The 25,637-nt window shown below is 43.2% G+C and overlaps 1 protein-coding gene across 1 annotated transcript in view; it reads right to left on the bottom strand.

Moving 5' to 3' along the window:
* Positions 1-25,637, bottom strand: part of LOC121535216 (translation initiation factor eIF-2B subunit gamma) — a 66,583-nt gene that overhangs the window by 7,144 nt on the left and 33,802 nt on the right. Inside the window, exons 7-11 of the mRNA XM_041842057.1 lie at positions 22,691-22,809; positions 22,391-22,581; positions 22,055-22,117; positions 21,248-21,396; positions 18,104-18,207 (exon numbers count right to left, since the gene is read on the bottom strand). Of these exons, the coding sequence (XP_041697991.1) occupies positions 18,104-18,207; positions 21,248-21,396; positions 22,055-22,117; positions 22,391-22,581; positions 22,691-22,809 (626 nt within the window). The remainder of the gene's footprint in view (positions 1-18,103; positions 18,208-21,247; positions 21,397-22,054; positions 22,118-22,390; positions 22,582-22,690; positions 22,810-25,637) is intronic.

Raw genomic sequence — 25,637 nt, 5'->3', positions numbered from 1 at the left:
GTTTTCATTTGTTTTTCGTTCTAGTTTTGTAGTTCTATGTTGGCCAGTGTGGTTCTCAATCAGAGGCAACGTGTATCAGCTGTTGCTTGTTGTCTCTGATTGGGAACCATACTTAAGCAGCCAGTTTTCCCACAGTGTTTGTGGGATCTTGTTCCTGTGTAGGTTTGTGTTTTGCACCTTTGGACGTCACGTATCGATTTGTTGTTTTGTTCGTGTAATCATTATTTAATAAATATGTTCACCTTCCACGCTGCGCCTTGGTCCTCTGTATCCGACGATCGTGACATCCGGCTGTATGTAATAACACAAAAAACGTTCTGGGCTAATAATGTAAGAAATAACACACAAAAAAAATATATATACTGCAAAGTTGCTTAGGAGCTAGAAGCAGAGCTGCCATGTCTGTCGGCGCCATCTTCCAGGATGTAGGATGTAGCATGGGACATGAACCTAATAATAACTAATTCAATAATTAAATTACTAATTTCTCTGAACAGGGGAAGAAAATCGTCACCAAATTCACTGAGAATACATTACATAGGATGAAGAAACAGTACTTCGAGCAGCAGCTCCATACTACTTATCAGACATAGAGAACTGATATTGTCTACTTGTTGTTGGGGTGTGATTGGCGTGGGGTGTGGGGGGTCCCGTGGGTGGCTTTTGACAATTTCTTTGGATTCCTCATGTCTAACTCATTGTTAGTAACAAGCTTGGTCCAAATCAGATTTATTGAATATTATAGGAATCTTATAAATTAAAATGGGCAATTTGGGTGCAATCAATTAGCTTAATTTCTCTGAGAACAAATTACATTTCAACAAAATAATGTTGCAGGAATGCCCTATCTTATCCGTTTCTAACAGAAACGATTTCAAAACAATCTGAGATGATGGGTGTCGAAATCCTCTTTCTTGTGCTTTTTGAGGTGGAACGACCCTTTCGTAAAACAAGTGTTTGATAGACTGAAGTCATGTTCTGGTCTTTGAAGTGCTCTTTCGAGCAGAAATTAAATGTCATAAGGTAGTTAACATGCTCAACTCAGACAAAAAGTATACATCTTCAAAACGTGCCAAATCTACACTTTCCCTCTCAATATGGCAGATGGACCAGGATTTTAGGACAAAAATAAGGTGAAAACAGATGATACCTTGCCTCACATAAGGGCGATGCCTAACAGCCTATTGAAACACAAACACGAGGCGAGCCTGCTATCCATCCAGAGCAAGACAGCTATTCCAAACTAAACTGTGGGGAAAGTAATTCATGATCCATATAAAGACATATTTTAGTGTGAAGGAATCCGAAAGGCTTTGTTTTTGCATTCAGAGTTTGGAGGAAAGAGAAATAGAGCATGGAACACTGGGAGAGAAGTGTATTTCCAAGAGACAGTGAGGGAGAGGGCTAGTTGGAGGAGAGAAGAGCGTGTCTGTGTCCCAGAAGCCTGGAGAACAGTCTGGTTTCTTTATGAAGCAGCAGCAACACCTGCAGTCCCACCACCACCGGACTGCATGCCTGTCTACGCAGTCAGCAGACGTCTGTCGGTCTGTGGCTGCCTGACAGGGTGGTCTCTCTCCACAGCAGACATACACTTCCATCTAACTGCTTTGTGAGTGGAGGCGTAATGCTTTTACCAGCCATGCTCTTCATTTATACTCTGACGAGAGAGGTGACCCACCTGATACGGATGGTGCACAGACGCAGACTGAGCCCCTTGAGGATCAACTGCTTCAGGTGATTTATATGTAAAGCAACTGCTCTTTGCTTCATATGGACAGCATTTCTGTATAAGAGAACCCACTGTTCACAGTGTGTATGTAATATGTATGTATACACAGTGGGCCAATAGCTTGGGACTGATAGTAGTCAGATGTAGATCTGATGGATAGCCATGAATAGGAGCACCCTGTGAAGTCAGATGAAAGGGAAAATTGCAGACAGTCACTGTAATAGAGATAAGGCTATCTAAGCACTATCAAATATAATGTCATAACAGCTGACATAACTTGTCCTAACCTGTCATAATATGGTCATAACACTGCCATGACCCATATTTTACAACTGTTGTGACATATATTGCGTTATGACACCTACATAAGTGTCAAAACCCACATTTATTCAAATTCTTTTTTTCCCTGACAAGAAGTTCCCTTTCGTTTGAAAGTTTATCTTAAATCCTTAGTTTTTGTTTTAATGAATTCTTTACAGTCATGTTATTTTAAAATCATATTTTAAATAATTTGTAGAAAATACACTTTATGACACTGTGAAGAAGCATTATGACCATCATAATCATATAAGCCAGATATGCCTATCACATACATGCCCTTATATCTGTCATCAGTCAAAAAGAGAGTGTCTTGTCCTGCTCCTGAAATCTGCTCCTGCATTCACCCCAGTCATCAGCAACAGCGCATTGGGGTAGGTGCATGTCTGGCATCAATGTTTGCACAATTACAATGATAATTTAACATGGTCAATAAATAAATACAATTATAGAACAAACATACTGTTGACAGGTTGGCTATGGTGTAATGAAACGTTTTGCCTTGTGTGGTAGGTTTTGTGGGATTTTACACTTATGTAGGTGTCATAACCAGCCATAAAATAATGCAATAGATGTCACAACAGGCCTAAATGTGTCATGACAGTGTTATGACCATATTATAACAGGTTATAAGTTATGTCAGCTGTTATGACATATGACACTGGGTGTCAAGTAAAGTGTTACTAGAAAAAGTAGCCAGCCAGGCAATTTGTTTTGCAGAAGGAGCTCTATTTTGGTGGCCTCTGGTACATTCTAATGCCTTGATTCTATCCAAAATACTCAGTGAAATTATTGAATACTTGATCAACTTTACCACCCAGATTGGAAAACTGTGTTGTGATATTGTGTAGAAAGTCATGACTTCACAATTTATACTGAACAAAAATATAAACGCAACATGTAATGTGTTGGTCCCATGTTCATTTGCTGAAATAAAAGATCCCAGAAATGATGTGCACAATTTTTTTTACATCCCTGTTAGTGAGCATTTCTCCTTTGCCAAGATAATCCATCCATCTGACAGGTGTGGCATATCAAGAAGCTGATTAAACAGCATGATCATCACACAGGTGCACCTTGTGCTGGGGACAATAAAAGGCCACTCTAAAATGTGCAGTTTTGTCAAACAACACAATGCCACATATGTCTCAAGTTTTGAGGGAGATTGCAATTGACATGCTGACTGTTGGAATGTCCACCAAAGCTGTTGCCAGAGAATTTAATGTTAATTTCTCTACCAACGTCGTTCTAAAGAATTCGGCAGTATATCCAACCGGCCTCACAACCGCAGACCACGTGTAACCACGCCAGCCCAGGACCTCCACATCCGGCTTCTTCACCTGTGGGATCGTCTGAGACCAGCCACGCGGACAGCTGATGTAACTGAGGAGTATTTTTGTCTGTAATAAAGCCCTTTTGTAGGGAAAAACTCATTCTGATTGGTTGGGCCTGGCTCCCAAGCGGGGTGCGCCTGGCTCCCAAGTTGGTGGGCCTTTGCCCTCCCAGGCCCTTGCCCAGTCATGTGAAATAAATAGATTAGGGCCTAATTTCTTTTTTTCAATTTACTGATTTATTTATTTTATTAAAACAGAAAAATAAAGTAAATAGCCCACATTATCTTGAAAAATTAAAGGATTATTTCCCCCCCCAGTTACTTCAGTTTTTCAATCTCAAAATTACACATTAAAAACCAAACAAAAAAACATTAGATGTTCTAAGTCCACAACAATGCTTAAACCTCATCGGGAGACCACTTTTGAGGTCTGGGAAAAATCGGAGAAATGTAGATTTTCTTGGTGTAGTTAACTTTTAATTCAAGTAAGCACCTAGCAAGAGGCTGTGTTTAGCAGTGTTATTATTTTTACATTTTAGTCATTTAGCAGAGGCTCTTATCCAGAGCGACTTCCAGTTAGTGAGTGCATACACAACCCTGGCGTTGCAAGCGCCATGCTCTACCAACTGAGCTACAGTTATTGTAGTGCACACGTGATGGTAGAGTTTGTAAACCAAATACCCACTGGATTGATGAAAATAATCATGATATCATTCTGCCAGGTAAGCATAGGATACTTTATAGTTAACATTTAAGTCAAATCAAATTTAAGGTCTTTGGGAAAGCCTTTCTATCTACCAGAGACTGTTTTCATTACCTAACGGCTACACAAAATGGTAAACACCGCACACTGACAGGGGCATTCTCATTGCCTCTTCAGAAAGTTGCAGGAAACTCAAATCACTGATGCTTTCTGTTTATGTATTATGATAAACCTGGGAAAATGTATACATTTCCAATACATTTAGTTGATTCCCTACTAAGGTCAATACATTTTTTAATATTGTTGAACTCAGTTTTGGATGTTGGGGGGCAGGACCGAGTTTGGGAAACCCTGGGCTACACGAGAGTCAGTCACTTTAGCCTCACTGCCTGGCAAACGCCAACATCCTAGGAAAGGAAACCTAGTACATCCTTTGGTTTACTTGTCCCGATGCAATACCATGGACTTATAACCACGATGCATGACTTCAGAACGGCAAAGGGATATAGGATATCAACTTCAGTCGGTTCAACTTTTATAAACTAGTCAACACTTGCTGTTCAGTACAGTAAACAGCCTACTATGCGCCACGACTCCGCGTGGCTGGCTATGTGAAACAAGCAAAATAAAATAAATGTGCCAGAAAACAAGACTCATCGTTACCACTTACATTACATGGGATATGCAAATTCAAGAGCATCATGTTGTCTCTCTGTTTAAAGAAATTGGACTGCAACCAACCACAGCGCAAACAAATTACTGGGAGGTGGGACAGACAGCAGACTGCGTTTCCCTGGAATCGCTCGCACTGTGACTGCCAGCATCCTATCCTATCAATAGATCGCTAGAAGATGCAAATCGTTCATTCTAGCGGGAGAGGGCTCGACGGACTAATAAATTGAATCTTTTAAAGGAAAAGCAGCGTAGTTTAATATGAAGCGGAAAAAGTTGCCAGCTGAAAATGAGTCTGTTTTCCGCTAATTGAAAACACTGCGAAAGTGAGGTTTAGGGTTAATGTAATTTTGCCGAAATTGTCCATATCAGAGGCTACGAATACAGAGTTTTCTTCCCGCCCCGCCCCACTGGAAATGTATTTCTCAAAACGAAGGATCCGAATCACGTTCTGCGCATGTGTTATTTTACACACACATTCAAGTTTCTCTCATTACTCTATGCTTTACTCACCATCTTCTGAACCCTAAACCAATTTGATCGACATGATGATGTATCCTATGTCTCTGCCTCATATTTCTGAACAGCTGAAATAAAAACTCGAAGGCAATTAGAATGAACATTCCAAATATACAGCAAATTCGCAAAGTATTCAGACCCCTTGACTTTCCACATTTTGTTACGTTTCAGCCTTATTCTAAAATGGATTACATTGTTTTTTTCCCCTCATCTGGATGACTGTGTGATCACGCTCTGCGTAGCCGATGTAAGCAAGACGTTTAAACAGGTCAACATTCACAAGGCCGCGGGGCCAGACGGATTACCAGGACGTGTACTCTGAGCATGCGCGGACCAACTGGCAAGTGTCTTCACTGACATTTTCAAGCTCTCCCTGACCGAGTCTGTAATACCTACATGTTTCAAGCAGACCACCATAGTCCCTGTGCCCAAGAAAGCGAAGGTAACCTGCCTAAATGACTACCGGCCCATGGCACTTACGTCGGTAGCCATGAAGTGCTTTGAAAGGCTGGTCATGGCTCACATCAACACCATCATCCCGGAAACCCTAGACCCACTCCAATTCGCATACCGCCCCAACAGATCCACAGATGAATTTTATTTAACCTTTATTTAACCAGGTAAGCCAGTTGAGAACAGGTTCTCATTTACAACTGCGACCTGGCCAAGATAAAGCAAAGCAGTGCAATAAAAACAACACAGAGTTACATATGGGGTAAAAAACAAAGTCAAAAATACAACAGAAAATATATATAGAGTGTGTGCAAATGTAGCAAGTTATGGAGGTAAGGCAATAAATAGGCTATAGTGCAAAATAATTACAATTAGTATTAACACTGGAATGCTAGATGTGCAAGAGATTATGTGCAAATAGAGATACTGGGGTGCAAAAGAGCAAAATAAATAACAATATAGGGATGAGGTAGTTGGGTGGGCTAATTTCAGATGGGCTGTGTACAGGTGCAGTGATCGGTAAGGTGCTCTGACAACTGATGCTTAAAGTTATTGAGGGAGATAAGAGTCTCCAGCTTCAGAGATTTTTGCAATTCGTTCCAGTCATTGGCAGCAGAGAACTGGAAGGAATGGCGGCCAAAGGAGGTGTTGGCTTTGGGAATGACCAGTGAGATATACCTGCTGGAGCGCAGACTACGGGTGGGTGCTGCTATGGTGACCAATGAGCTAAGATAAGGCGGGGATTTGCCTAGCAGTGATTTATAGATGGCCTGGAGCCAGTGGGTTTGACGACGAACATGTAGTGAGGACCAGCCAACAAGAGCGTACAGGTCACAGTGGTGGGTAGTGTATGGGGCTTTGGAGACAAAACTGATGGCACTGTGATAGACTACATCCAATTTGCTGAGTAGAGTGTTGGAGGCTATTTTGTAAATGACATCGCCGAAGTCAAGGATCGGTAGGATAGTCAGTTTTACGAGGGCATGTTTGGCAGCATGAGTGAAGGAGGCTTTGTTGCGAAATAGGGAAGCCGATTCTAGATTTAACTTTGGATTGGAGATTCTTTATGTGAGTCTGGAAGGAGAGTTTACAGTCTAACCAGACACCTAGGTATTTGTAGTTGTCCACATACTCTAGGTCAGACCCGTCGAGAGTGGTGATTCTAGTCGGGTGGGCGGGTGCCAGCAGCGTTCGATTGAAAAGCATGCATTTAGTTTTACTAGTGTTTAAGAGCAGTTGGAGGCTACTGAAGGAGTGTTGTATGGCATTGAAGCTCGTTTGGAGGTTTGTTAACACAGTGTCCAATGAAGGGCCAGATGTATACAAAATGGTGTCGTCTGCGTAGAGGTGGATCTGAGAGTCACCAGCAGCAAGAGCGACATCATTGATATACACGGAGAAAAGTGTCGGCCCAAGAATTGAACCCTGTGGCACCCCCCATAGAGACTGCCATAGGTCCAGACAACAGGCCCTCCGATTTGACACACTGAACTCTATCTGAGAAGTAGTTGGTGAACCAGGCGAGGCAGTCATTTGAGAAACCAAGGCTATTTAGTCTGCCAATAAGAATGCGGTGGTTGACAGAGTCGAAAGCCTTGGCCAGGTCGATGAAGACGGCTGCACAGTACTGTCTATTATCAATCGCGGTTATAATATCGTTTAGGACCTTGAGCGTGGCTGAAGTGCACCCATGACCAGCTCGGAAACCGGATTGCATAGCGGAGAAGGTACGGTGGTATTCGAAATGGTCGGTGATCTGTTTGTTAACTTGGCTTTCAAATACTTTCGAAAGGCAGGGCAGGATGGATATAGGTCTGTAGCAGTTTGGATCTAGAGTGTCACCCCCCTTTGAAGAGGGGGATGACCGCGGCAGCTTTCAATCTCTGGGGATCTCAGACGTTATGAAAGAGAGGTTGAACAGACTAGTAATAGGGGTTGCGACAATTTCGGCGGCTAGTTTTAGAAAGAAAGGGTCCAGATTGTCTAGCCCAGCTGATTTGTAGGGGTCCAGATTTTGCAGCGCTTTCAAAACATCAGCTGTCTGAATTTGTGTGAAGGAGAAGCGGGGGGGCATGGGCAAGTTGCAGCGGAGGGTGCAGAGTTGGTGGCCGGGGTAGTGGTAGCCAGATGGAAAGCATGGCCAGCTGTAGCAAAATGCTTGTTGAAATTTCGATTATTGTAGATTTATCGGTGGTGATAGTGTTTCCTAGCCTCAGTGCAGTGGGCAGCTGGGAGGAAGTGCTCTTATTCTCCATGGACTTTACAGTGTCCCAAAACTTTTTGGAGTTAGTGCTACAGGATGCAAATTTCTGTTTGAAAAAGTTAGCCTTTGCTTTCCTGACTGCTTGTGTATATTGGTTCCTAACTTCCCTGAAAAGTTGCATATCGCGGGGGCTATTTGATGCTAATGCAGTACGCCACAGGATGTTTTTGTGCTGGTCAAGGGCAGTCAAGTCTGAGGAGAACCAGGGGCTATATCGGTTCTTAGTTCTGTATTTTTTGAATGGGGCATGTTTATTTAAGATTGAGAGGAAATTACTTTTAAGGAACAACCAGGCATCCTCTACTGACGGAATGAGATCTATATCCATCTAGGATACCTGGGCCAGGTCAATTAGGAAGGCCTGCTCGCTAAAGTGTTTTAGGGAGCGTTTGACAGTGATGAGGGGTGGTCGTTTGACCGCGGACCCGTTACGGACGCAGGCAATAAGGCAGTGATCGCTGAGATCCTGGTTGAAGACAGCTGAGGTGTATTTAGAGGGTATGTTAGTCAGGATGATATCTATGAGGGTACCCATGTTTACGGATTTAGGGTTGTACCTGGTAGGTTCGTTGATAATTTGTGTGAGGTTGAGGGCATCTAGTTTGGATTGTAGGATGGCCGGGGTATTAAGCATATCCCAATTTAGGTCACCAAGCAGTACGAACTCTGAGGATAAATGGGGGGCAATCAATTCACATATGGTGTCCAGGGAACAGCTGGGGGCTGAGGGGGGTCTGTAGCAAGCGGCAACAGTGAGAGACTTATTTCTGGAAAGGTGGATTTTTAGAAGTAGAAGCTCAAACTGTTTGGGCACAGACCTGGATAGTATGATAGAGCTCTGCAGGCTATCTCTACAGTAGATTGCAACTCCACCCCCTCTGGCAGTTCTATCTAGACGGAAAATGTTATAGTTGGGGATGGAAATTTCAGAATTTTTGGTGGCCTTCCTGAGCCAGGATTCAGACACTGCTAGAACATCAGGGTTGGCAGAGTGTGCTAACGCAGTGAATAACTCAAATTTAGGAAGTAGACTTCTGATATTTATGTGCAAGAAACCAAGACTTTTGCGATTACAGAAGTCAGCAAATGATAGCGCCTGGGGAGTAGGAGTGATACTGAGGGCTGCAGGGCCTGGGTTAGCCTCTACATCACCAGAGGAACAGAGGAGGACTAGAATAAGGATACGGCTAAAGGCTTTAAGAACTGGTCTTCTAGTGCGTTGGGTACATAGAATAAAGGGGGCAGATTTCCGGGTGTTGTAGAAAAGATTCAGGGCATTATGTACAGACAAGGATATGGAAGGATATGAGTAAAGTGGAGGTAAACCTAAGCGTTGGGTAACAATGAAAGAGATAGCATCACTGGAGGCATCAATTGAGTCGGGTCTCCGCGTGTATGGGGGTGGGACAAAGGAGCTATCTAAGGCAGGTTTAGCTGGGCTGGGGGATCTACAGTGAAATAGTACAATTAGAAATAACCGAAACAACAATAAGCTAACCATGTTTGGGCTGAGGCTAAACATAAACAGGATGTAGTACCGTAAAAAGGAACAGTCCAGCAGACATCAGCTGTATAGCTGAGTTATCATAAGGTCCGGTGAACAGCAATAGGATAGTTCGGAGGCTGCTAAAGCACTAGCGAGTAAGAGGCCACGGCTAGCGTGTGCTAGCGGGCCGGGGCTAGCAGATGGAATCTTCGTGGTCGACGTCGTAACCACATCAGACGATTTCATCGGCAGACCAGTCGTGTAGGATCGGCGGGCCTCCGTGTCAACACTAGGTGGTCCCGTCCGGTTGACAGAGAGGTAGATAGCCGGGAGATGGGCCTAGCTCAGGATGATTAGCCAGACCACAGCGTCCATTTTGTTGCAGCTAGCTGGTAGCGATGAATCCGGAGTTAAAGGTCCAGTGATTCAGTGATTCCGGCAGAAAAACTGATATGTTCTGGGTCGATAACGCGCTGTGCAGACTGGCCGAATATCCGGTGATTAATGTCCAGTGATTAAATTAATCCCGCAGAATCCAATGTTCTGGGTGAAATACCGCTAACTGTGGCTAATAGCAAGTAGCTAGTTAGCTGGCTAGCTAGTTTCAACTGGAGATTCTAGATAAAAGGTAAGTCAATAATAGAATCCGTTCCACATTGAGTGAGGCGGGTTGCAGGAAAAGTATATTTTGTAGGATGAATAGTCTGATAGGGAAATATGTACGAAAAATACAAAAAAAACAGGGTATTTACAGGCTATTTACAGACACACGACAAAAACAGAACTGCACTACTACGCCATCTTGGAAACTCCTGGATCAATCTCAATCGCACTCCACACTGCCCTTTCCCACCTGGACAAAAAACACCTACGTGAGAATGCTGTTCATTGACTACAGCTCAGCGTTCAACACCATAGTGTCCACAAAGTTAATCACTAAGCTAAGGACCCTGGGACTAAACACCTCCCTCTGCAACTGGATCCTGGACTTCCTGACGGGCCACCCCCAGGTGGTAAGTGTAGGCAACAACACATCTGCCACGCTGATCCTCAACACGGGGGCCCCTCAGGGGTGCGTGCTTAGTCCCCTCCTGTACTCCCTGTTCACCCACGACTGTGTGGCCAAGCACGACTCCAACACCATCATTAAGTTTGCTGATGACACAACAGTGGTAGGCCTGATCACCGACAACGATGAGACAGCCTATAGGGAGGAGGTCAGAGACCTGGCAGTGTGGTGCCAGGACAACAACCTCTCCCTCGACATGAGCAAGACAAAGTAGATGATCGTGGACTACAGGAAAAGGAGGGCCGAACATGCCCCCATTCACATCGACGGGGCTGTAGCGGAGCGGGTCGAGAGTTTCAAGTTCCTTGGTGTCCACATAACCAACAAACTATCATGGTCCAAACTAGGGCTGTAGCGCTCACAAAATTTTGTCAGCAGGTGATTGTCAAGCAAATAACTGTCGGTCTCACTGTAATTGACCGTTAATGAACATAAACACATTTAACATCTCCTGGCTTCCACACATAGCCTACACCTTTAAAAAAATCCATTATTTATTTTAGACAGGTCTAAAAAATCATGATATGAAGAAAATGTAGTCTATTTCAGAAGAAAATAATAGCATACTCTGAGTTGTCCTTATGTTAGGTCCTGATGTGGCTATGCCAAATGGCTGTGGGCTACACTAGTTAATTTAGCAGACAAGATTTGCTTTTAATTCCGTGGCATTATTTTATAGTATGAAGAATACAATTGAACAAAGCTGAATAAGTGCGCACATGCGGCTATTCTCTGTTGAGCAGTTAACAAAGAAATAGGTACTCCTAAAAGCTTAATTTAGAGGTATGAATGTAACTTAAGTTGTTCTACAAACGTTGGGCTATATGTTTTGATTTGTAATACATTGTAAGGCTGCATGATGAGACTAATGATGATTTGAAAAAAGTTGCTTGAAAGGCATGAGCTCTGCTTTGTTTTTTGCGCAGGCTGTACACACTCCAATCGTCTCTCATTCACAATTTGACAAGCACTTGATAATGGCTTGAATTTCACGGCGGCATCCCCTTTGTGGCTGTACCGCACTCTAAAGAAATCCATGCCTTTTGCAGCCCGGAGTGCTGCGTTGTGCCCTTCTCCCTGAGTGTGCTGCGCAATCCGAAGCGTCTCTCACTCACACCGCTCTCCGTCACATGATCGGGTCTTTCTCACAGTCTACAAGTAAAGACAGACACATCGGGGACGTAACAGCGCTCGTCCTTTTCCAATTTCGAGGTGCACATTGAAGAACTGTCCACATTTACTTTTCATCAGCCAACAAGATGAGTAGGCCTAACGAACAGCAAAAGCACTAGTCTATGTCAATCTACTATCCCCCATAGTACAAAAGTCAACCTATTCTATTCTGTGTGAGAAATAAATATTCCAAACATAGTCTGGGACAGTTGTGGGATGTGATAGATCCCATATTAATACAACCACTAGCATCAAAAAACATGTTTTATGCAATGTGGCTGACGCAACAGATCAGAACGTTTAGCTTAAAATGTTGATAAACTATTAGGCTATTTTTTTCAAAATATAAGCTCAGCAATGCGTACCTTGGTAGTAGGCTATAAGCGCGAATGTTCCATTTACGGAAAACACCATTATCAAAAGTGACCGCAAATGCAATTATGCATGTAATGCTTTTATTATAAAGGTGCATTTTTATGGTGAAGATTATCTTCCCCAAACTGGAAACTCATACGCTGCTTATATATGCCAGTTAGGCTCTACACCCCTTGTAAAGCGGATTAATGTGCTTAATTTTAAGAAGTTATTTGGCCACTTCAGTTGTGATACAAACCTTATCAAAACATATAGGCCTATGGGCTAGGCTACATGAGGTGTGCAACTATGATTCGAACAAGTCGCAATAAAAAAAGGCATTGTTTCTTATGACAAAATATAATTCACAAGTGATAGGCTAATATTGTCACCCATCAGACTATTCTTGATTTAATCTTGTCTTTACATATACTAAATAATATATGTGTGACATTTGTTTTGATTTAGAATGGACCATTATCATGCACCTGTATCGAAACAGGGGCAGCGAGAAAAAATACATGGCGTCTATGCACTAAAATAGCGAATGGAGGACGCTTTTCCCCATGGTTTATTTTCATGCCAGCCAGGTAGGCTATACTCCTGTTGTAAATATAAGCAATGTGATTGATATTAGGAAAGTTGAGAAATAAATATAAGGCCTAGCCTATAGAAAGCTGATGGGAACCTCCTATTTTTATTAGAGGCCATCACTCTGTTTTCTCCCGCAATTGCATAGCCTATAGAAATGTTGCGCAACATGAGCTCATGGGCTCTCATTAAGTGTTTGATTAGATTTTCGAAAATATTTGCATTGATGTCAGAGTGATAAGAGGGACAATAGAGTGCTGAGTACCAGGCAGTTAGCAAGTTTGGTAGGCTACTAATGACCAGCAGCAGCATCAGAGCTTGGAGAAGCCTAATTACCATTACTAAATGGTCATGTGGAATTTGACTGCATTCATGATTCGAGACCACAGGTGTGGCGGTAATAGGTCACCGCAACAGCCCTAGTCCAAACAAACCAAGACAGTTGTGAAGAGGGCACGACAACACCTTTCCCCCCTCAGGAGACTGAAAAGATTTGGCATGGGTCCTCAGATCCTCAAAAAGTTCTACAGCTGCACCATCGAGAGCATCCTCACCTGTTGCATCACTGCCTGGTATGGCAACTGCTCGGCATCCGACCGTAAGGCGCTACAGAGGGTAGTGTGTACGGACCAGTACATCACTGGGGCCAAGCTTCCTGCCATCCAGGACCTATATACTAGGCGGTGTCAGAGGAAGGCCCAAAAAATTCTATACACACACAAAAGTATGTGGACACCCCTTCAAATTAGAGGATTCGGCTATTTCAGCCACACCCGTTGCTGACAGGTGTATAAAATTGAGCACAGAGCCATGCAATCTCTATAGACAATCTCAGTGAATTTCAACGTGGCCCTGTCATAGGATGCCACCTTCCCAACAAGTCAGTTCGTAAAATTTCTACCCTGCTAGAGATGCCCCGGTCAACTGTAAGTGCTGTTATTGTGAAATAGAAATGTTTAGGCGCAACAATGGCTCAGCCGCGAATGGGTAGGCCACACAAGCTCACAGAACGGGACCGCAGAGTGCTGAAGCGCATAGCTTGTAAAAATCGTCTGTCCTCGGTTGCAACACTCATTACTGAGTTCCAAACATCCTCTGGAAGAAACGTCAGCACAAGAACTGTTTGTCGGAGCTTCATGAAAAAGGGTTTCCATGGCCGAGCAGCCGCACACAACCCTAATATCACCATGCGCAATGCAAAGCATCAGCTGGAGTGGTGTAAAGCTCGCCGCCATTGGACAAATCTGGTTTTGGCGGATGCCAGGAGAACGTTACATGCCGAATGCATAATTCTAACTGTAAAGTTTGGTGGAGGAAGAATAATGGTCTGGGGCAGTTTTTCATGGTTCGGGCTATGCCCCTTAGCTCCAGTGAAGGGAAATCTTACAATGACATTCTTGATGATTCTGTGCTACCAACTTTGTGGCAACAATTTGTGGAAGGCCCTTTCCTGTATCAGCATGACAATGCCCCTGTGCACAAAGCGAGGTCCATACAGAAATGGTGTGTCGAGATCTGTGTGGAATAACTTGACTCGCCTCCACAGAGCCCTGACCTCAAACCCATCGAACACCTTTGGGATGAATTGGAAAGCTGACTGCAGGCGTAATCGCCCAACATCAGTGCCCGACCTCACTAATGCTCTTGTGGCTGAATGGAAGCAAGTCCCTGCAGCAATGTTCCAACAGCTAGTGGAAAGCCTTACCAGAAGAGTGGAGGTTGTTATAGCAGCAAAAGGGGGGACCAACTCCATAGAGCAGGTGAATGCCAAGAGTGTGCAAAGCTGTCATCAAGGCAAAGGGTGGCTACTTTGAAGTATTTAAAATAAATTATATTTTGATTTGTTTAACACTAATTTGGTTACTACATGATTCCATGTGTTATTTCATAGTTTTGATGTCTTCACTATTAATTTACAATGTAGAAAATAGTAAAAATAAAGAAAAGCCCTTGAATGAGTAGGTGTGTCCAAACTTTTGACTGGTACTGTATATATACAGTTTAAGTCGGAAGTTTACATACACTTAGGTTGGAGTCATTAAAACTCGTTTTTCAACCACTACACACATTTCTTGCTAACAAACTATAGTTTTGGCAAGTCGGTTAGGACATCTACTTTGTGCATGACACAAGTCATTTTTCCAACAATTGTTTACAGACAGATTATTTCACTGTATCACAATTCCAGTGGGTCAGAAGTTTACATACAAAGTTGACTGTGCCTTTAAACAGCTTGGAAAATTCCAGAAAATGATGTCATGGCTTGAGAAGCTTCTGATAGGCTAATTGACATCATTTGAGTCAATTGGAGGTGTACCTGTGGATGTATTTCAAGGCCTACCTTCAAACTCAGTGCCTCTTTGCTTGACATCATGGGAAAATCAAAAGAAACCAGCCAAGACCTCAGAAAAAATTGTAGACCTACACAAGTCTGGTTCATCCTTGGGAGCAATTTCCAAATGCCTGAAGGTACCACGTTCATCTGTACAAACAATAGTATGCAAGTATAAACACCATGGGACCACGCAGCCGTCATACCGCTCAGGAAGGAGACACGTTCTGTCTCCCAGAGATGAACGTACTTTTGTGCGAAAAGTGCAAATCAATCCCAGAACAGCAAATGACCTTGTGAAGATGCTAGAGGAAACAGGTACAAAAGTATCTATATCCACAGTAAAACGAGTCCTATATCGACATAACCTGAAAGGCCGCTCAGCAAGGAAGAAGCCACTGCTCCAAAACCGCCATAAAAAAAAGCCAGACTACGGTTTGCAACTGCACATGGGGACAAACTTTTTGGAGAAATGTCCTCTGGTCTGATGAAACAAAAATAGAACTGTTTGGCCATAATGACCATTGTTATGTTTGGAGGAAAAAGGGGGTTCTTGCAAGCCGAAGAACACCATCCCAACCGTGAAGCACGGGGGTGGCAGCATTATGCTGTGGGGGTGCTTTGCTGCAGGAGGGACTGGTGCACTTCACAAAATAGATCATGGCATCATGAGGAAGGAAAATTATGTGGATATATTGAAGAAACATCTCTAGACATCAGTCAGGAAGTTAAAGCTTGGTCGCAAATGGTCTTCCAAATGGACAATAACCCCAAGCATACTTCCATAGTTGTGGCAAAATGGCTTAAGGACAACAAAGTCAAGGTATTGGAGTGGCCATCACAAAGCCCTGACCTCAATTCTATAGAACATTTGTGGGTAGAACTAAAAAAGTGTTTGCAAGCAAGGAGGCCTACAAACCTGACTCAATTACACCAGCTCTGTCAGGAGGAATGGGCCAAAATTCACCCAACTTATTGTGGGAAGCTTGTGGAAGGCTACCCAAAACGTTTGACACAAGTTAAACAATTTAAAGGCAATGCTACCAAATAATAATTGAGTGTATGTAAACTTCTGACCCACTGGGAATGTGATGAAAGAAATAAAAGCTGAAATAAATCACTCTCTACTATTATTCTGACATTCACATTCTTAAAATAATGTGGTGATCCTAACTTTTTACTAGGGATTAAATGTCAGGAATTGTGAAAAACTGAGTTGAAATGTATTTGGCTAAGGTGTATGTAAACTTCCGACTTCAACTGTATATGAAGGCTAACTGTCTGTTGTTACAGATATTACCGTAGCACAAGCAAGACGCAGTTTACACATTACATTGTGGCAAAATGATCAGCGTTTTGTTTGATGTAATCTTACATTTTAGTCATTTAGCAGACGCTCTTATCCAGAGCGACTTACAGTTAGTGGGGTACTTTTTTTTCCCTCATAATTAATCTTCATAGTTATGCTGCCATATAGCCAGAGTTGCTGGAAAAATAACTGCCTCCCAATAACCAATGTTTGCACTTTAAATCACTAGTGACTGCCCGTCTGCGTCTTGCTTGTTGATATGCTGCGTACATATAGCTTGCCTAAATAGCTGCATGAAGGCTAACTCCCCTCTTGAAAAAATAACATGAAATCGCTAGACTGCCTGTTGTGTCGTGCTTATGTCTGCTTTGATTACTGTTACAACAGACAAAGAACTAAGTTTGTTCGAACAAGCGGCAACGAAGTCACGGAGAGCGTGAGCACTGAGCAGCAGCTGAAAGGACTCTGATGGGGAAGCGGGCAGCGGAACCCACACATGCGCAGAAATCTCTGTATCTTTAGTCCAAAACTTCCAGGTTGCAGAAAATCCGGAACCGCAGCCAGTCCGTAGAAAAAAAGACGGTACTTTTTAATTAATTAACATTCAAATTGAAGGGGAATTGGCGCTTTGATATGATGAAATCAAAGTGCTTTTGACTTTAGAACTTAAAGAGAGCGGTTGTTGTCATCCTCCGGGCTATTTCGAGACATTTATGGCAGTTATTATAAGTAATGCTTTTATAATGATAGGTTACATTAACCTCTGCTCTGTTGCAGACTCTGTTAGCCTTTTTTCAGGGATATCTTTTAAATTGTGCTCTCTTGCTGTGCTTTAAACTTAAAATGAGTTGGGTGGGGGTTTGTGCTGGGCTGTGTTAAACTGGGCTGTGGGGCTGAATGTGTGGGAAGTACAAGGGTCTAACTTATAATTTGGGATGTCTGGGAGCCGCTCCATAAGCCAGTGCTTTCCAGGTTACGGCAGGCTAATCAGGTCCAGTCGCACTCTGATAACTGGGCTGGGCTGAGAACTTGGAACACGGACGGGGGTTGGTTCGGAGGGGGGTAAATGTTGCAGTATTTGGTGCAGGGGGCCGTGGTGAAGCAACACCCTGTTGCTCAGTCAATTAGGCTGAGCAGGCCCTGGACATTTTAGGGGCGCCTCTGGCAGTGTCATTGATGGAGAGGTTAGAGAACAGGCCAGGACCACCCGGAATTCAACAGCCCCCAGCCCCCTCATTCCCCATACCACCCCCCAATCCCAAAAACACACACACTGACTAACACACAGGAACACACACACAACCCCCCAGCTCCATCTAGGGAGTACGGACAAGGGGATTAGGAATATAAAAAAATAAAGCTGAATTATACACAGAGGGTTCCATTTTAATGCAATCTAAGAAAGCGTAGAATAAAACGCATCACATTCACATAAACACTGACCCACACAAGTTCACTTCCAATACTCATAACACACTTTAAAAAAAACATTCCTCCCTGCTTTAATACTACATGGCTATTAGCATGTGTTATTTCCTGCTTCTTAGTGTTGCAAAACTCAGGTACCTTTCCCCAAATTCCCAGGTTTTCCAGAAATCCCAGTTGGGAAGTTTCCCAGATTTCCTACATAGTCTCTACGTCTTCCAGGAATCCTCCAAACAGGATTTCTGGAAAACCTGGGAATTTTGGGTTACCGGAATTGTGCAACCCTACTGCTGCTGGATGAAGTGGAGGTGAGTGGGACTTGAGTGTGTGATGGCAAGGTGAGGTGAGGCAGTAGTATGCAGTAGTATGCTCACCCTCTGGCTCTATTCGCTGGGCACTCCCCACCAGGCAGTATTTGATGTCTGCACCTCGGCCGATCACAGCATTACTGCAGATCACACTGCCCTGGATGTTACACCTGTAGAACAAACACACAGCACCATCAAGCAGCAGTCCCCTTGAGAACTAGTACACTATCACTCTGTGCAGCTTGTGGGTACTGGCGAAGACATCGCAGAGGAGTTGATTTCTGGCCAGTGGACACTTGCACTTGCTCTCTGACCTAATGCAAAGTTAAAATCCTGTTCTTGTGTACTATATTTGAACATCTACTCAACCAGGCTTACATTTCAAGGAGGACATTTGCTGGACGTTATAACTTTATGTGCACAGTTTGATGTTTACTTAACATGCCTGGGCCAGGCCAGCTTTTTTTCTTAGAGCATGAAGAACATATTTACAATGAACATTTCTCTTTCATGTCTTCAACTAATTGCACAGCAGAGGGAGGGCCTTGTCCTTTCCTGCCTCTAACCCCTCCCTTAAAGGAAACATGACCCCTCAGAGTTTTCAGCTGTCTTGTTTTATTTTCATAAAGAGACTAGATTAGCATACATATTAAAGAAAAACACCAGCCTCTACCTCGTGTGTGCAAATGATACACTATCATCAACATTTAGAATACACCAATGGTATTCGATACCGTCAGGTTTATTTTTTCTTTTGTTGAGGGCAGGGGGTGCCGAAACATTATAGACAGGTGTTCATCAAGGCTGAGACCAAGCACACACCCCATGTCGAAATAAACCCCCCATTCTGGATCCTATGTTGTAATTATTATGGGTACTGAGCTCAGTCTAAAGAGGGTTTCAGACATTAGGCTTGTTTGATACTCATTCATTTGAGTGGGCTAGCAATTATTTACGGTAAGTAGACATTGATCTTTCTTTTAATTCTTAATTAACTGTTAATTTACTCAGTTTTAAACATATTAATTGTTCTTTCATTCCCTTGATTGTGTCTATTCTACATTTACACAGATGTTAAATGCTGTTTAAATAAAGTTTGATATGATTTGATCAATAAAATATAAAATCCTGAATTAATCAATGAATCTCAATTCAGGATTTCATCTCATCTTCCCATGTGTAACTGCCATAGTGAAACTCCAGACCCTGGGTGGCAGGCAGAGGCATGCTAACAATCAGAGTATCAAAAGTTGGAAAGTCTCTGAGGTGGTGGTGCAGTGTTGGGTTAGGGTTAGTTAGGAGAGCTGGGGAACCAACAACCCTACCCGGGGATGGTTGATGCTCTGCTCCACCTGGGTTGGCAGAACGGGCTGAGGCTGAGGCCACCATAAGTCTCCTCTGGAGGATAGAAACAGACTGAGCTCTGTGCGGCGGGCTGGGGAGCAACATGTACGTCTCTCCCTCCTAGAGACTCTGACGAGCTTGGCCCTGCAGCCACTAACACAGGCAGGTTTGTATTGGCTACTGCTGCACAGGGGCATTCTATTCAGGTGGTGGTGGTAGGGTTGGAGGGAGAGGAAGGGGGGTGAGCAGGAGGGAGGGAACCGGCTGGGGGGTTGATGGCAATGGGAGATTACAAGGATTGGAGCTTTAAACAGAGAGACCACCAAAGAAGCCCAACTGAAACACCACTAATTACTGACACTGTGCTCCTCCTTGCTGTGACCCTCCCCCCCACCTCAACCACCCACCACCTCCGCCTGCCACCCCACGACCTCAGCCCCCCAAATATCCTCTGCTTTGTAAACAAGCACTCCTACATGCAAACAAAGGGCCCAAAAAAATGCAAGTGCCTTCTTTAACATGCCAGGGATTTGCTAATCCCCTCTTACATTTTTTTTATTTTTTATGTTGCGAAAGAATTGCCATTTCTTTATTTTCCTATTTTCTTTCTTTCTTTCCTTCCCTTTATGCATGCACTAACTTGGACATGAGGGTACCCCCGCTGGCTCTGGCCTCCCTGTCTTTAAGAGCGACTGTGCTTAAGCCAAACTCTGCCAGATAAAGCTCTTCCCCAGGATTTGAGGATGTCTGAATTTAAAATAACAGGCCCCTTTTCTACTTCTCAGTGGTCTCTCTCCTGCGATTCATGTCATGCTTGCACTTTTCAATCACCAGCCAGGACATCCTTTCAACCAGCCAGCACGAGTGAAAATACTTTAATTAAAAATGTCTCCCAATGCTAGACTGAAGAAAATAACTACTATTCATAGTAGGTTTACTTTACATAGTCAGCAATCCACCCACAATAAATAGTTGAATATGAAACTTTAAAAAGGTAGAAAACAACTGAGGTAAATGTAAAATAAATATATACCGGTATATGTAAAAGCTTGTGAGTTATATGGATGAAGTGAAATACGCTGTTGCTGAGAATCTAGCTACAGCATAGTTTAACCATGTATATTAATCACCTATTTGTTTATGTATAGCATTGTAACCGTGCTCTGGTTCACTGCACACCAATGGACACTGTCAACATAGTGTTCTCTGTTTCCCCCACATATCACATAAAACAAGCCTCAGTCAGTCAGTCCCCTCCTCGCGCTGCAGCCCACCCAAAAACAAACTTTTACTATCCTTGTGGGGACCAAACAATTGATTCCCATTCAAAATCCAATTTTCCCTAACCCTAAACCTAACCTTTAACCTAACCCTAACCTTAACCCCAAACCCCTAATTCTAACCCTAAAGCTAACCCCTATGCCTAAAAAAGCATTTTCCTTGTGGGGACCGGCAAAATTTTCCCATTTGTCAAAATTGTCCTTGTTTCACTATCCTTGTGAGGACCTCTGGTTCCCACTAAGATAGTAAAACCAAAACACACACACACACACACACACACACACACACACACACACACACACACACACACACACACACACACTCTGGAGTCATCCATACACACTGGCCTCTGAAACTTAATTGTTCCCCTTTGTGGTTCAACACTATACTGGGCTTAATTGGGGAAGGGAGTTTACTACCCAGTCTTTTCCAAATAGAAATAACAGTATTGCTTACACTGCTTTCTCTCTACCATAAAGTGTAATGTGTGACTACCTGGTAAAATGTCCTGGGATCACAGCTTCTAAAGTCTAAGGACACAGTGGTAGAAATGGTCCAAATCTGTATACAATAGGCTCTACTCACCCCTCCTCGATGGTTACTCCGTGCATGATGATGGAGTTGGTTACTTTGACCTTCTCTCTGACGGTAGAGGACGCGCCGATCGTTGATCTCTTGATTGATGTCTTGTCTGAGATCTGACAGGAAGCTCCTATTATGCTGTCTGCACCAATCTGGCAGACAATAACCAGACATGGTAGAACGTTGTCAGTAAAAAAAAGATCATAATCAGAAAAGACCACACCAGAATGTACACTTCCCTCTGATCCCTTCCTACACTTCACTATATCAGTGAGTCTCTTGATATATCGGTGAGTGATAGGAAAGAGACAGAACAACTATAGGATTATATTTTAGAACTCGACAGTTTGAACATAAAGATAGTGGAGAGGCAACCTACAGATGTAGGATCTTAATTTGATCATCCTGTTGCAGAATATTTGTAATTATAATCCACATAATAATTCACATTTCCTGTTGCTGCAGGATTATTTTCCTGCTGTAGCAAACTGTTTCAAATTAAGATCCTACATCTGTAAGAGCTCCCCAACTGTTGAACAGGGCAAGAGGAGCTGAGGGCCTCTGCTGGTGGCCTCCCCTGCCTCTTACACCCCTTAATCCCCTATGACACGCACCTACTGCATCTTACCTCATAGACAACAAGAATAGCATGTGACTAACCAAAGCACACTCACTCTAATGGCATCCTCACTCACCAGACAACGCTCATTCTACAACCTGCTAATGACTCAGACAGACTCATGGACTCAGTCAGAAAATACACATTGTACCAGACATCTAAGAGAACCACCCATCTAGCTAGCTACTCACCAGACAGCGCACAGAGATCACTGCTGATGGATGGACTGCAGGCTCATCAAACAGCTTAGGGGCCTGGAACACAAGACAATATAGGCTACATGTTCATAGAAGAGGATAAAACAATAATGTCAGTAATGTTCAGGGAGCATGTTCATCACTAAGAGAAATACTTAAAGATAAAGGTCATATCAATCAAATCTAAAAGTTACATGTAAGTTAAGGTTACTAACAGAGCCGACTATTAGTTTGATGTGACAGGTAAAGAAAACAGTGTATGAGAAGAGTATGCTAGCCATGAAGCAGTCAGAAACAGATTAATACATCTAGTGTCACTCTCTCACTTACCAGGCGATTGGCTTCGATGTAGGCCGCTAGCGTGTTGACGCGGTAACACATGCCCTCGTCCATGATGTGCACGTAGCATCGCAGGCGTCCTCCGTGGTAGGCCTCACTCATGTCCCCACAATGGTCATTCCAACAGGACCTGTCCCGGGTTAGCTGCAGCAGCACCTCATCCCTGGACGAGATCTGGATCTCTACACACACAGACAGCAGATAAACACAGGTGAGTGTGTGTGTGTGCATTAAGTGAGTTACAACCTAACTATGGAAACTCTCTTAAATGTTAAAGTATAGTTTCATTACCATCCTTTTTCTTAAGGTTTTGATCAGCTTCATCGTTGACCTTCGGAGAGTTCATGGATTTAGAGAACTGTTTGCGGACGAGATACGGGACTAACTCTCCCCGAATCGAAGAGATAGATCTTTGAGAAAAAAAACAAAATACAATACTTACTCAATTGCTGAAATAGGTACATTCACTGAAAGTAAAAATACATTTTACCCTCATGAAGTCTAACATTTGACCCCCAACTCTTTTGAAAAGTAATAACATAGAATCAGAATGAGTACAACATTTGACCGTGGCAATTGACCTGCATGCGGACCCCCGTTCTACTCATTATATTTCAATGTTGAGTCAGGTATTTCCTCATGGCCAATCAAAACGATAGAAGTAGGAAGTAGGTTGAGGGGGGTGAGAAGGGGGGAAATTCCTTTGTGTGTACATGGATAATGTCCATGTACTGAACACTTTCATACGTTCTAGGCTTATCTCTGCTCATGAGGGTTACCGGCTAACCAGAAAAGAATGAAACAACCACGATAATTTCACAGTATACACATTATTCATGGATTTCCTAACAGGTAAAAAAAGATTAGGCTGAATCATGGTTTCAAACTACCATGTAAGCCCAGTAGGCAATTTTACTTTCTCCTCCTTCTCCATCTCTCCTGCACTGCACTATGTCCTTCTCCTCTCTCCTGCACTGCACTCTATGTCCTTCTCCTCTCTCCTGCACTGCACTCTATGTCCTTCTCCTCTCTCCTGCACTGCACTCTATGTCCTTCTCCTCTCTCCTGCACTGCATTCTATGTCCTTCTCCTCTCTCCTGCACTGCACTCTATGTCTTTCTCCTCTCTCCTGCACTGCACTCTATGTCCTTCTCCTCTCTCCTGCACTGCACTCTATGTCCTTCTCCTCTCTCCTGCACTGCACTCCATGTCCTTCTCCTCTCTCCTGCACTGCACTCTATGTCCTTCTCCATCTCTCCTCTCCACTCGCTTTTTCTTTTCTTTTAAGGGAGATTAGAATTTCCATCTGAATGCAGAGAAAGAAACAACAGTTACTCTGTCCATTTTTCTCCTTGAGTGCTCCACAGCAGAGCAGCTTCAAGAGGGAGTGATATAGAGAGAAAGAGATGGAGAGAGAGAGCGGTAGAGAGAGATAGAGGGGGATGGAGGAAAAAGGGGGCTGAATATATAAAAAAAAGTATACTTTGATGCGGGAGAGAAAGAAAGAAATGGGTAGTGCTTTTGAGGCCTCCTGAGTCTGGGTGACAGATAACATTAAATGATATTTATATCAGGATGACTGGTTCATTAAAATGCAATGGGAAGCAGCAGGAACAAGCGTCTGCAATGCAGCGTATTGATGTAAACCCCCGGTAGAAAATTCCTATTTGGATGGAAAGTGGGCCGGGCGAGTGAGTGAGTCAATGCACTCACCAGTTAATGCCACCTGCGCTTATTTTCAACACCACTTAAAGGAGCTGTTGGGTCTCCGCACAATGGTAGTGTAACAAGCACAAAGGGACAGGGGGGACTAACTGGGGTACTGGACTGGGGGGTGGGCAGATGAGGAGGTTGTGCTGCTGCTTTTGGTCTTGCTGTTGGTGGCGGGGGGGGCTACATCAATAGGATGTACATTTATCAAAGTGGGACACACTTCAACTAAGTGCCCTAAGCATCTAACAGTGCCTTCAATTGCTTGGCCTTGATTATAATTATTAGGTGTACATATTTTAAACTGGTGGTGGCCACAGAGATCCATTAAATGACTTCTATATGTTGTAAGCTATATGTCATTTTATGGTGGTGGCCCTATTATATACGTTAACCAAAAAAAGTAGAATGGGCAATAAACACCTGAGACTTTCTGATTGGTTCAAAGTGATTGCAGTTTAAAAGAAAACCAGAGTATGAGGAAGTGAGATGATCAACACAGTTGTGATTGAGGTGTACCTCTGACACAAACGCACAAGGGGGCTAAAAGCCTAATAAACTGCTCAAGTGGCACATTGTAAAACAAATTAACACCTAACAAGAATACCTACCAGCCTCAAAGCCTTTCCACAGTCACAGCCTGTTCTTACATTAACTCAAATTCAACAAGCATGAACCTTGGCAAGAAAGGTGCTGTTCAATATTTCACCTGTATATAGCAATACACTGTATTCACATTTATGTGGATGGTTATCGGTACCTTTTAAAAACTAATTTGATATACATTAAAACATAAAACACAAGCACATTTGTGAGAAAATGACATGACAAAGGTTGCATCCCAAATGGCACCCTATTCCCTATATTGTGCACTACTACAGTGCCTTCGGAAAGTATTCAGACCCCTTCACTTTTTCCACATTTTGTTACGTACAGCCTTATTTCTAAAATGTATTAAATTGTTTTTTCCCTCATCAATCTACACACAATACCCCATAATGACAAAGCAAAAACAGGTTTTTAGAATTGTTTGCAAATTTATGAAAAAAAAGAAAAAAGTATTCAGACCCTTTACTCAGTACTTTGTTGAAGCACCTTTGGCAGTGATTACAGCCATGAGTCTACTTGGGTATGACACTACAAGCTTGGCACACCTGTATTTGGGGAGTTTCTCCCATTCTTCTCTGCAGATCCTCTCAAGCTCTGTCAGGTTGGATGGGGAGAGTCGCTGCACAGCTATTTTCAGATCTCTCCAGAGATGTTCGATTGGGTTCAAGTCCGGGCTCTGGCTGGGCCACTCAAGGACATTCAGAGACTTGTCCAGAAGCCACTCCTGCATTGTCTTGGCTGTATGCTTAGGGTTGTTATCCTGTTGGAAGGTGAACCTTCACCCCAATCTGAGGTCCTGAGTGCTCTGGAGCATGTTTTCATCAAGGATCTCTCTGTACTTTGCTCCGTTCATCTTTCCCTCGATCCTGACTAGTCTCCCAGTCACTGCCACTGAAAAACATCCACACAGCATGATGCT

The sequence above is a fragment of the Coregonus clupeaformis genome, chromosome 21 (genome assembly GCF_020615455.1).
Source record: "Coregonus clupeaformis isolate EN_2021a chromosome 21, ASM2061545v1, whole genome shotgun sequence".
Taxonomy (NCBI): domain Eukaryota; kingdom Metazoa; phylum Chordata; class Actinopteri; order Salmoniformes; family Salmonidae; genus Coregonus; species Coregonus clupeaformis.
The sequence above is the reverse complement of the archived record's forward strand: the minus strand, read 5'-3'. Positions and strand labels throughout refer to the sequence as shown.